The sequence below is a fragment of the Ochotona curzoniae genome, unplaced genomic scaffold, assembly GCF_017591425.1.
Source record: "Ochotona curzoniae isolate NIBS_2020 unplaced genomic scaffold, NIBS_Ocur_1.0 scaffold_4505, whole genome shotgun sequence".
Taxonomy (NCBI): domain Eukaryota; kingdom Metazoa; phylum Chordata; class Mammalia; order Lagomorpha; family Ochotonidae; genus Ochotona; species Ochotona curzoniae.
Genome location: NW_024467118.1, coordinates 25747051 through 25760785, shown reverse-complemented (window position 1 = coordinate 25760785; position 13735 = coordinate 25747051). Strand labels below are relative to the sequence as shown.

General features: G+C 37.6%; 1 protein-coding gene across 2 annotated transcripts in view; it reads left to right on the top strand.

Annotated features, from left to right (window-relative positions):
* ATP8A1 (ATPase phospholipid transporting 8A1) overlaps positions 1–13735 on the top strand; it is a 220875-nt gene that overhangs the window by 160571 nt on the left and 46569 nt on the right. For both annotated transcript variants that reach the window (XM_040966355.1, XM_040966356.1), the window contains 5 exons: positions 2331–2514; positions 2606–2716; positions 9807–9881; positions 9985–10107; positions 13265–13343. In XM_040966355.1, the coding sequence (XP_040822289.1) occupies positions 2331–2514; positions 2606–2716; positions 9807–9881; positions 9985–10107; positions 13265–13343 (572 nt within the window). The remainder of the gene's footprint in view (positions 1–2330; positions 2515–2605; positions 2717–9806; positions 9882–9984; positions 10108–13264; positions 13344–13735) is intronic.

Sequence of the window (13735 nt, the reverse complement as noted above, 5' to 3'; positions counted from 1 at the left end):
AAAGTTAAATAAAATGTAAAATTGAAATGAAAATTGCTTCGAAGAAAAATGGGGGCTAATACTGAAAGAGCCCATTAAAAAGGCTGATATTCATTCCCTTGCTGAGCTCACAGTTGTATCCTTTTGTACAACTGCCAGATTCTGAAAGGAAATCCAAAGAAAAAAATTAAAAATAATTCTTTCCTAGAGCAATCATTTATTGAGTGCCCCTTCTGGATCAGGCACTGAGAATATAAAGCTGAGAAGACTCATTCCCTATGCAGGCAAACTCACTGCCTCATGCAATGGTTGTCAGCCTTGAACGTGATTGTCTGAAACCATTTTGAAGGCGTTGAGGGCTCACTCCTAAAGACACATGTTTGTATAGAGTATTACTACTGGAAACTTTTCCTCTAGAAATAATCAGAACATTCAAAATTAATTCTTTTAGAGCAACAATCTCCATTTATAAATAAAACAATAAGTGACTTACCATATGTTTTAGTAGATATTTGTTATATACCTGTACCATTTACCCTTGATAAAGAAGGTGACTGAGATTTATCTTATCTACTGACCTTGTATATATTGTTTCTTAATATTTAATTACTATGTAACTAATTTGCTGAACTAATACTTATTTAGTCTTCCTGGGTTTTCTTGTTTGTTTATTTGTTTTTTCGTTTGGTTTGGTTTTCTTGGATTTCTATTTATTTCTTTGACAGAATGAATAGGAGGGGAAGATATCTGCCTGTTCACTCCTCCAAAGGCCATACAGTAGAGGCTGGGCTAGGCTGAAGCCAGGAAGCCTAGAACTCCATGTGCGTCTCCCACAAGGGTGGCAAAGGTCTAGGCACTTGGACTCTCTTCTGCTTCCCCAGGTGCATTAGCAATAAGCTAGAAGTAGAACAGCCAGAACTCAAACCGTTGTGCATATGGCATGCCTATTGTCAGCCTAACCCAAGATTAGCCACCTGTCTTTCTATATAATATTCAGTATAGTATGAGAAACACCTTAATTATGTGAGTGCCTTCTGTCTTTGAATTTTCTATAACTGTCTTAGGGGTTCTCTTTCTTTCTGTTATGTACTTTAAAAGCAAAGTTACAGAGAAAGAGAAGTCTTCCATCGCATTGCTCTGTCCCCAAATGGCTGCAAAGGCCAGAGCTGGATCAATCCAAAGCTAGGAACCAGGAGCTAGGAGCTTCTTCTGGATAACCTATCTGGACATAGAGGCCCAAGGACCTTAGCCAGCCTCTGCTGCTTTCCCAGGCACATTAGCAGGGAGATAAATTCAAGGTAGAGCAGCTGGGAGTTTAACCATTGCTCATGCGGGATACCAGTGCCTCAGTGTTGCTGCCTGCTGTATCACAGCACCAGCTGCATAGGACTTACTTCTTAAAAAACTTTTTTTTTAAGATTTGTTTATTTTTATTGGAAAGTCAGATGTACAGAAAGGAGGAAAGACAGAGACGATCTGTCCAGTAATTTGCTCCCCAAATGGCCACAGTGGCTGTAGCTGAACTGATCCAAAGCCAGGAGCCCAAAACCTCTTCTGGGTCTCCCACACAGATGCAGCATCCCAAGGATTTGGGCCATCCTTGACTGCTTTCCCAGGCCACAAGCAGGAGCTGGGTGGGAAACAAGACTGCTGGGATTGGAACTGGCACCCATATGGGATCCCAGTGCGTGCAAAGCAAGGAAGGACTTTAGCCACTAGCCTAAAAACTTTTTAAAAGGTTGAGAACAGTTACTCTTAATTTGATACCTAATCTGATTTTAGTAGATTCTGGGGTTCTCTCTTCTGACCCATCTACATAAGCACTTGCTACATAAACACACCATTAGTCATTGGGTTTGGAGGAAAATAAAATCATAAATTATAGTGAGGTTCTTGGTCTGGTGTCTGAAAACAGAAAAAGAGGTTATCCAATTTTCCACTATTAATTTTAAGTTGTTTTGAATGGTAAGACAATAAGACCAACTCAACAAAGCTAGAAGCTTTTATTTTACAGGTAATACTTAGACTTAATATTTGGATTACCATTCAACAACCTAAGTGCCTTTTTCAATCAGATATGAAGAAATAGCAATCATGATATTATTTAGGCAAATAATGGACTTTCTGAACTCGAATGTTTGACATTCAATGGAGCCCGTGTCTTTTAGCTGTCCATTAAATTTGATTCTGAGGTGTGTGTGTGTGTGTGTGTGTGTGTGTGTGTGTGTGTGTGTTTCTCAATACCTTACAAGTAAGCAGCTACTTAACAGAGAGCTAAATATTTTGTAAACCTAGACTTTTCTGTCATGGTCATTTAGAGAATTATTCATTTGAATCTGTTCTGATTTAAGGGTTTCTCCTCTTCAAAAATCGGAAGTCGTGGACATGGTTAAAAAACAAGTCAAAGTCATAACACTTGCCATTGGTGATGGAGCAAATGACGTCAGCATGATACAGACAGCTCACGTTGGTGTGGGGATAAGTGGCAATGAAGGCCTGCAGGCAGCTAATTCTTCTGACTACTCTATTGCACAGGTAAAGTGTTGATGTCTGCCAAGAGGCACCATCCCTCCCAGTCAGCTAACGTGGAGGAGAAAAGCACTAACTTTTCCCCCTCTTCTTTTAGTTCAAGTATTTGAAAAATTTATTGATGGTTCATGGTGCCTGGAACTATAACCGAGTCTCCAAATGCATTTTGTATTGCTTCTACAAGAACATCGTCCTCTATATAATTGAGGTAATAGAAGGTTAAATGTGAAATCCTTGCTATTTGCCAATGTGTGTATCTCAAGAAGTTTTCTTTCTGAAGACATTTTCTTGGTGTTTTAATTAATGCTTAATGTTACATATATCCAGTTAGCATTTTATGACTTGCTACTATATCAAAGAAAAAGTTTATGGGCCATGGAGAATAATGAATGTTTAAAGTATGGCTCGAACTGTTATGTTGCTTTGGTTAAGATACATTGAATTAGAATTTCTCATGAAATAATGTGTTCGGTTTTTGAAAGAGTGAAAACTATACTGCATGTTTATGAAGCTCAAAATCTTACAAAGAATGTAATATGTTACTGAGGGCTAATAAAAACTCAGAAACTGTATTTGAGAAGAGAAGTAAAGAGAGTAATAAATGCCAACCTGGGGGTTGCACTTCTAGCTCTAGGAGGAAGTGAAGGTGTGGGTCTAAAAGGAAACACACGTGGAGATTTTGGGACGGGAAATCTGCTCATTCTCCTGTGTGTCCAAGCACAGCGCTTGGTTGCGTAACAAGTGACCCATGCTGTATGGGGCTGTTTCTGTGTTTTTAGTTTGGTTAATATTATGAGTTCAGATGAGACTGGTGTGTAATAATTTTAGAATACTCAATCCCTGCTCCTGGAGAGCAAAGGGTTTCTATCACCCTTTTTGTGGATCAAATACAGTGTACATTGCTTAGCAGAAATATCTGAGAGATTTGGTGTTACGTTATTCCATCATAGTGCAAACATCATAAAGTGCAACATTTACATAATCTGAGTTGGCTGTAATGTCACTGGGTGATAGAATATTTGGGACCATCGTCATATGTGATACATCATTGATGGCACATGACAACATAGCATCGTTTTAGAAATGAAAACCTGGGTCAGGGATACCACTTCTGAAAGCACCGCAGCACCTACAGGCACCAGGCTTGGTCCAGCAACTGCAGAGGAAATCCAGTGCAGTTCCTACCTTAAAGGAGCTTGCCATCAGAAATACAATGCAAGACACACAGATCTTGCAGATCTTCCAGAAACCACAGAAGTTAGCAGAATGCAAAAAGGAAAGCCCAAATTGATTTTAATTTGAGGTTTTATGTACCACAATATATTTAAAATACAATTTTCACATATAATCAGTATAAAAAATATTGGTGACATATTTTTACATTGATTTGGTACAAAGTGCTCAGAATCTGGTATGTATTTTATATCTTAGTACATTCCCATTTGCACAAATCAGATTTCAAGTGTTCAAGGCTACCATACAGCCCATGGCTACCATACAGGACACCCCAGCACTGGTGGCTGGATACATGAAATAAATGGTGAGACAGGATGTGAAAAATAGTTACTTACCTTTCATTCTATATTTGTTTACCGTGAGAAACTCTGTTTGACGTAGTGGGGTTCTGGGGTTATCAGTTTTCTGTTTCTGTAGCCCCTCTGCAAAGCACAGCAGTGGGTTTTGCATGACTTGTCCACCCTCACTGCCCTTCGGGACTCACCTGTGTCCTCATAAAGCTGAGGATGCCACATGCCAATGTTTGTCTGTACTTTGTCCTCTCTTTCTGTCCGAAAATACAACACATAGCTAGGTGCTATATAAAATAATTGCTCATACTAGATACCAACAAGCTAACAATTTGAGCAACCAAATAAAATACAACCAAATAAAATTCAAAATTGCATCTACCTTTGCTGATGCATTAGCTGTAGACTGTTGTGTGTTTGAGTCAGTAATTTCTTGTGCCTTTTATCCCCTTGTTAAAATGAGTAAGCACAGCTCTCATGATAAATCAGGTTAGTAAACACAAGCTTTATTTTGAAGTGTTATAAGTTTTCACGTATTGATCATTTAAAATGTATAATGAAAATACAACTTCTTAGGGAATATAACCAAATATTAGGAACCTGCACAAATTATCCATGGACATGAATATTATTCATTACTGCAAAATTTAGTATGGAATGGTCATGTTTGAAGGAAAATCTGCTTTCAAGGTTATTTTTAAGCTCCAAAAACTATGCTTCATTTTAGATGTCAACCTTGAGTCTTTCCTAGGAAGTTTTCTTCTATCTCCACTTTTTTTGGTATACCTATTTTTCTTTTTTTAATCTTTTTTATTTATTATTATTATTATCATTTTATGATACAACTAAAGAGGCACCTGGGATTTCTCTTATCCCCTCCCTAATTCCACCCCCCGCCTAGTTCCCCTTTGTAATTACTACAGTATAGTTCTTCGTACACAGTCATATGTCCATCATAGTGGGCCTGGACAATGGCAGAGAGTCCAGCATCCTATTGTCAAGATATAGTAAGTTGTTTCATTTTAAGTCCATCTTTGTCTGAAAATAGAAATGCATACTACATTGTATCCTCACATCTGGATGTTAGTCTCCATTTCACAGTTACTGTACATCCCCTTAAATGAAAAGGCACCATACAAAATCAACATAGAAAGAAAAATAGAAATTTATAATGCCATGAGGTTAAATGACATGTTACTAGATATGACAGTCTCCATTACACAGCTACTATACATCCCCTTAAATGAAAATCCACAAAACAAAATCAACATCTGGGAGAAAAAATAAATTAACAACACCATGAAGTTAAATAACATGCTACTAAATAACTAACTCATAGGAGACCTCTCACAGGAAACTCTACAGGCAAGAAGAGAATGGAGTGACATATTCCAGATTCTAAAAGAAAAAAATTGTCGGCTAGGATAACATATCCAGCAAAGCTTTCTGGATGGACAGTTCTTTGTCTGGTTCAACTCCCAAGGTCCCAGTGAAAGTCCCTTCCCACCTGGTTGCTGGTGCAGTTTTGGCTGCTGCTGGAGTTCAGATCGACATTAACTGAATGCCACAGGAGTATCAGTCAATGCAACACCACACCATTGTTTTCACTGCTTTCCTGTGTCTGTCAGTCTCCAGGTACCCCTCTTCTGTTGTTCTGTCCTCTCCTATTTCCTGGAATGTGTCCTCTCTGTTTCATCCTGATTAAATGTCTCTCCGTTCATTTAAACATGTCCTTACCCTATTCTGCCATCTTGATTCTCTCCGGTATACCTGTTTTTCTAATGACATGTTCTTCTCATCCCAAATCACTGTCATTCAAAGAAATGTTAACTCACACCATTTAATTGCATGAACATTTTAAGATACTAGGAGTTTAAAGCCACTGTCAATAATAAATCTTTTAAAAGTATAATTATATAAAATGAAATAATAGTGAACTTGCTACTTTTAAAACCTAGATTAATAGGCAATAGACAATAAAGTGGGTAAAATTTATGTACCAATGAGTAAAATAAAATATATTAAACTCAAAGCTAAACCTGCTCATTCTGTTCCAGGTCCAGAGTTATGTGATTTATGGTCATTTGGCTGTGAGCTTCAAGCCACTGCAAGAGATAGTTAACACTGATCCAGTCCTTTATATATCTTAAGTAGGAAGTGAGTCTTAAACATTCCTGTAAATCTCATTTTAATTTTCTTTTAGCACTCTATGGAAATGTATTTGTAATATAATTCAACTGTCTTGGAAACAAATTGACCTTTTAAATCAGTTCCCAGATACCAGACTTATGCCCGCCTAAACAGGTTCTGCAGATGTTAATGGCTCATGCCAATACTGTGAATGAATAGACAGAAAGCACATCATTGAATCTCTAGTGAGGACAACTGCCAGTCTCCAATCTCGCCTTTCAGACCAGGCGTGGGAGCAGAGGACTCTTGGACTATTTGTAAGCTGCTGTTTAATATGCAGAAATGCTCCATCAGGAAAATGTCTGTGAGGCTTTAGCTGCCACGCCTCTACTGGGAGAGGGAATGTAGGAAATACTCCTGACAGAAGCAGGTCTGAGGTTTCTTTACTGCTAAAGGACCCGTCCTGGACACTCTGGGTTTATAGATGATCTCTACAACAACCTACTTTCCCATCATTGTGTTGCCAGGCATGTTGCTGTTTCGCTATTTCACTGCTATAAATTACAGCCAACCAAATTCGTGCAAATCTGGCAGGGAGGGGGGGGTGTGTTAAGCTTTTACTTTATACTGCCTTAGCACCAGACCTAGGTGTGCATTTTAAATTTTTGGCTCTTTGAAAAGAGACTTTTTTCCTTCTGAAATGGCTGACTCCTTCCTTGCAAGGAAGGCTTTTTCTTTCAAATTATCAGTCACACCCAGTTTTCATGGCAAGCTCCTACAACAATGTTGTGTTTTTAATTTCTGTAAGTTTTGAGTAAAGTCAGTAAGGTGATGCCTTCCCAGCAAGAATTACTGAGGGGGAAAAAAAAGTCTCATTTCAAAGAATTTAAATAGTCTAGACACTCCCAGAGGATCTGACACTTTCTTTATGCATCGTTGGCTTTGGTTGAGCTTTCAGGAGGGAATCCGATGTGTTTATGGTAATATAGGTGTTGTCTTATTTAACTGTGTTCGTAATATATCATCTTACTACAAATGTCAGACAGCCCCTATCAGCCTCTGCCAGGCGACTCCACTGGTCAGGACTTTCCCTTCCTCCTTTAAAATATACAAACTAGAATGCCAAAATATTTCCATGAATATGCAGAGTATTATATTGAAAGTCCCTATTTTTATCTGGTCACGTCTTCCTCTTTTTACAAAATGTAACATACTAGAATGTTAACATTTTTAAATGCATGAAATAAATTCCTACAAACATGCTTACCTACCTTTCAGCATGAAAAATAAAATAGCAAAGAAACGTAATTTTCTTCTTAAATTTTTGCCATCAGACATTTAATTTATGACTGTAATCTTTGAACTTAGCTAAGTTGTCTTTTTGTGCTTTTTTATTGAAATCTTCTATAATTATTATTTTGTTTTAGGAGGGTTTTCAATTTGAAACTATTATAGACTTTGAATCAGCACCAGATAGTACACACAAGGAAACAGAGAGGGTTCACATTTTAAAATGTTTGTACACACAGATTCGTTAACAACACAAGCTTTTACAGTATCGACAGTTGCAAATATATCTAGAACCGTAATCATTGAGCCAAATCATGTCCATTAGGTACATGTGATACCGAAGAGCCCCCACTGTCTTCAGGAAAGAGCAGACAGTGTTTTTGAGAGGCCATAATTAAAACTTTGCATTTATAATCCCCTTGTGTGTCTACTACACCCTTAGAAACCTGAAAGAGCTTCTTACAATATTGCACTGCAGTGAATCACAGTTGCCTTCAGGGAGAATGGTACCATCACCCAGGGTTTCACAAACAGGTGTTCATGCAGTCCACATCTCCAAAAGGTCAGACTCAAAAACAGAAGAGAGTGCTGCAGCCTGTTTTTATCAACTTGTGTTACAAGAGAGAAAGACTAAGCTGAACTTGCATACAAATACTAAGTTCTCATAGTTTGGCTTCACAGAAGACTTGGTTCCTTATATAGGCAAATGTTCATTTTTTTCTGTGAATATGTGTAGCAAAGCAAGTAAGAATTTCAGATTGGACTAAGATTCCTGTGCTTGGCTGCTGTTGTTGCTCCCCTGTGGTACAGCCCTCTCGCCACAGGCAGACGCATATTTTTCATGTACTTTTGCTACCTTGTTTGCTCTTGGATCTCATGAAGCATACATTTGTTTTTATATACACTCAATCATCCTTTTGCAGTACCCATGGGGAGAGGATCGGTGTGAATCCACCGACTGTTCACTGAGAGGCCAGCCTGGGCACATATTGATAAATGGTAAATTTGTAGCAGCGCGTGCTTCTATAATGAGATTAAATGAAACACAAAGTGTGCACATAGTTTGCAGCTGCAATGCTGTGATGGTGAATTTGCTGGACCTTGTCAGGATTGCTCTCCTGGTTCTTTGTTTTGTTGATTGGTTTGGATTTTTGTTGTAGTTGTGGTTATAATATCTTTTTGTGTTTGTTTATGTAACCAGACTTCTTCCGAGTCAGCTTGATCTCTGGTATAATTAAGATCAGTTTTTGAAAAACATTATGTGTATACCATTGATTTACTGATAACCGTTTTTAACATATTGAAGAAAAACTTCTGTATGCTGCTCCCTAATTTTGTTTCCAGAGTTGAGGTTGCTAATTTAAAGTGAGTTGGAAATCATACATGAACATTATGCACTAGATGCTAAAGATTTGATTTTTATTAAAATGAAATCTGAGTTAGTAATTTATAAATTCAAATTGAAAATCTTGATAGCAGTAATGATCAAGAACTTTAAGAATTTCATGTAATTTCATATCTTCAACTTAAGGATAAAAAAGATGTATAGAGTTTCAGTTCAGAATTATTTAAAATAACAAAAGCTAGATGTAGGCTAAATGTCCAAAATAATAATATCTGTACCATAAACTACATCCTTTAACGTCATTTTCAAGCACATAGCACGTAAGAAATGCATGTTACATAACTGTAAGGAGAGTTGGGTAAGAAGAGACACTGTGAACAGCAGGTTTTCCAGAAAGTAAATTTGCAAATTATTTAACAGAACTGAATGTAAGCAACTAACAAGGAAGAAAACAATGATTATATTATTGCAGAAAATTATTTCCCAAATAAAATGTTACCATTGTAACTTGAAAATGTCTTTCAACTGTGCCTTAATAAATATTTTAATGGAGAATTAAAGCTAAAAATTTAATGACATATAAATACAGCAGGTCTTCAAAAACTTCATGGAATTGCATATGAATAAAAACATTACGTGAAAGTCAAAAGTTTGTGCTGCCCCCAAGGAGACTTATCTTTTAATTACATTTTCCCAGGAACATTTTAAAGTGTCCTCCTATATTATCTCCAGCGACTTTTAGAATCAAACTTATACTTATTTTTTAAAATCCATGATTACCTGTTCTATCACTCTTTGCTATCCTAGAAACAAAGCATGTTGTGACATAAGCAATAGATCATCCTTTTAAACTAAAAAGAAAAGCAAAGAAATGGCATTTTCAACAGAATCTAGGAAAAAAGCTTACTTACTGCCACTGCTCTGTAATGTTTGCACAGAGAGATGCTGAGCGTTGCATTTCGGTTTTTGTGCGCTAATCTGGGGCTTTGGGGTTGTTTTCTCCCCAGATCTGGTTTGCCTTTGTTAATGGTTTCTCTGGACAGATCCTGTTTGAAAGATGGTGCATAGGTCTATATAATGTGGTAAGTTTCTGCTATTTAATAATTCCTGTTTTATCAAATATTTGGGATAAAGGTTCACCCCATGCCTGACTACTTGGCTTAATGTCTAATCTGTGCACTTCAGATGTTTACAGCAATGCCGCCCTTAACTCTTGGAATATTTGAGCGATCATGCAGAAAAGAGAATATGTTGAAGTACCCCGAGTTGTACAAGACATCTCAGAACGCCCTGGATTTCAACACCAAGGTAGGAGCAGGATCCCAGCATGTGTGCAGTTGGAACTGGAGCATCTGGTTTTCCAAGGGCAAGGAGATGCCAGCCTCAGCTAACTCCAAGATGCAAGCCATGGAAAATGATTTCTTGAGATCTCATAGGGATAGCAAAGGGTTTGGATGGTTGGCTTCCTTTGGCGTTTTTTATGCCATAGAATTCAGACATCACCACAATTCACAGAAGCTGGCAGGTAGCAGTATACTGATTGGGCACACAGAAGTCATGGGCCTTTTTGTCCTCTGGCTTCTGTCTTGGCCGTGTTGTAGGGAAAAGGTCACACCCCTGGCGGGGACCAGCTCTCCAGGACTGAGAGGAGCAGGCTTCACATATGTAAAGGTCTGGGTGCCATTGTAAAAGTCTTTACTCATTCTCAGCCTGTGAAATAACTTCATCCTCATTTGAATTTTAGATCCAGTGTGCCAGACACTAAAACTATAGTCTTTGAGAAGTAGTCCATTTAATCATAATGCTAAGGATTTCCAAACCATGAGGTTAAAAACATAAGATAAAATACTCAATATTTTATCTGAAATCACAGTCTGGCTTTACATTCTACAAAAGAAACTGTAGGCTGTGGTCACCTTTTGTAACCAAAGGATAAAAAAGACTCATTTTCTGCACAGTTTGCTAAAATATACAAGGGTACTACAAAATGTTCACATAAAATAGAGTTAAAAGATAACTTTACCTTGAACTTCAAAAATTTGCTGAACCCAAATAGATTTATCTTTAAATATCCATGTTTCCGTGCATTGTTTTAAGTGTTCTCATGTTGTCAAGTATTTGCATTGGTGTTCAGGTCTCTGCTTAGTGAGCATCCAGAAGGAAAAAATGCTTTTTGACAGTCAAGGTAGATACCATTTAGAAACAGTAAAAAATTTTGTGTTAGTATTTTAAAAACGGCAAATAATTTAGTGTACCTTCACAGTATTGCTCACATGTAAAAGAATCCCTTTTTATGAACATAATTCAGCACTTGAGTTTCAGATAGTTAATATGGGATATTTTAATGCATATTAATTCATAACCAGCAACACTTATTCTGTGTATGCCAGGAAAACAGGTGTCCTGCTGCCTCTAACCTTACACTGTAAATGGCCATGCTACATTTACGGCTCAGAAGGCTATTCTCAGATTTGATCTTTACCAATGTGTGTGTACACATGCGTATACTCACAAACAACCAGATGGCACTGTTTTTAAATAATCAGAGTTTGTTATGGAAAAGAACACACTGATTCTGAAAAATACCTCTATCTTGCCCAATGCCTGTAATTTTCTTTTTTAATGCTTTGCCCGTGGACTTTTAAAGTTTGTTTATGATATCCTGTTTGTAATGTCCTTTTGTTACTGATGGTGAACATTTTCAAATGATGTAAAGCCACAATCAAAGCACATTCAATGGACATGAGCTCTTATTTCCCTAAAAGGTAACCTGAGAGTTAGGAAAGTTGCATGCCTGCTGGTACACTCAAAGTAATGCTTACCAGTGCACACATTTGCCTCAGTCGCAGTCACAGGACCCCATCTGCCACAGCTCTGGGGTCCTGTGGTCCTAACCGCAGGCTGTGTCATCCCTTAGTCCTCATAGGATGACTCAAAGTCCCTCCTGCAAAGCTACATCCTTTCATGCTCTGTGCACATGGGAGCTTGAACAGGATTTTGTGGCCAGGAAAAAGGTGTAGATGTTGATAGTTTCACTCTGGGCACATCGTTCTTTGCCTCCTTTGTTGTCGCAGAAGTATTTCACTGTCGGTTCAGTCCAGGCTTTTATAAAACTCATAAGACCAACCCAAATAGGTTACACAGCTTCTATATCCGTTTGAATATGTATGCTTTGCATACGTAAGTTGCCAACCGTTTTGTCTGGGGTTTATGGATTTTTCTAATGATTTCAGTGAGAACTCTGTGATTAAATCCCATAAAGTGTTTTCAAATGCAGGGACAAATGACTACAAAATGCATAGTTGTGTACACAGCAGTTGCTGTGGGTCCCCAGTGGAGAAGCCTGGTGGCCTTGAATGAGGATCCTGCCATTTGTTATGGTAAAAAGGGTCGCAGGCTCTAAGGTCATGACCGGGGTTAAAGGATTAGCATGTGACAATAAGTATCGGTCAGGAAAATGGAAAAGTAGAACTAATTTTTCTTGCACCCACCTGTGCTTTCTGTCAAATAAAAACTTGTGGTAATGACACAGTGAGGAGAAGAGACAAAGGTTAATGAGTAACACAAGTTCAAATGTGTAATGTATTGGAGCGTAAATTGGATCATACAACCCAGTGTGGCTGGGTGAGCTAACAAAGGACATTGAGATCACAGTGGAAAATTTTGGGAGGCAGGCAACTTAATTTCTGTTGTTTGAACAGCTTAAAACTATTAATACATGCCAATTTGATTTAGCATCAGTGTTGTTTGCAGGAAACACTTTGAAATGACAAAACTGCAACTGTTCAGAAGGCCACAAGAATTCTAAGTAGTTTTTTTTCTATGACTTAATCTTTTACTTCCATGTTACAAAGAAAATACCGGTGATCCTCAGACATAAAAAGTAATAAGTATTCAATGATGTGATGGAATAGGAAACTTGATATTGAGCAGTGTTTAGAAAATTGTGAGCCTTTGCTGGGTTCCATCATGTTTATAGTGCTTTGGTGATTATACGATTGAAATGTTCTATTTATTTTTTATTATAAACTATGTATTTGTGTCTGTGTATGGAGAAAAGTGTGATTCTATATTGTTCTAAAGTTTGCAGTTACACTAAGTGTAACAAAAGAGACTTCCTCAAATTACCATCTTTTTAAAAGCCCACTCTTCTAGAATTGTGAAAATTGCCTCAGTTAAGGAATTTCTGGTTTGGTGGCAGAAATGTAAATGCTTGAAACTTGGCTTTTGAAAAGCAGGAAAGAAAATTGAAGTGAAGCTGAAAAAACATTTTGAGAAACATAAAAATAAATAAATGACCCATGAACGTCTAAGAGGCAGAAAGTGTCTGTCAGGTCTATGAATTCACAGTGGTGGCCTGACAGAAACACGTTTTGTGAATCTAGCTCATAGATAAAAAGAAGGGTCAGAGTTCACAGCACTAGTTTATCACAAATGGTTCTCATGGATTTTTGTTTTCCCTCAGGTTTTCTGGGTTCATTGTTTAAATGGCCTCTTCCACTCAGTTATTCTGTTTTGGTTTCCACTAAAAGCCCTTCAGTATGGTAAGTAGAAAGGATATGAACGCTAAGAGGTGACTGTCCTCTTTCTTTTTTTAGAAAAATAACTCATTGTCGATAAACGTTAAAAAGTACAGCAGTGTTTCATTTTATGGTATTTTCTTGAACCTAAAATACATGCATCCCGAAGCTGTACACACTTTAAAGATTTTTATTATTCCTTTGGGAGCCCAGTGATTTAATATATGCAAAGCCTTTCTTCTTTCCTTCTCGTGTTTTCTGAACTTCCCAAGAGTTACGTTTCAAGGCTCTTTCCTCCTTTCCTCTGTTGATGTATAGTTTGAAGACAATAAGTGCTAATATTTTATGTAGTCTGTTTATTATACCTAGGAGGCTTATATTAAGCACTTAATACTGGACCTAATCACACAGGTTAG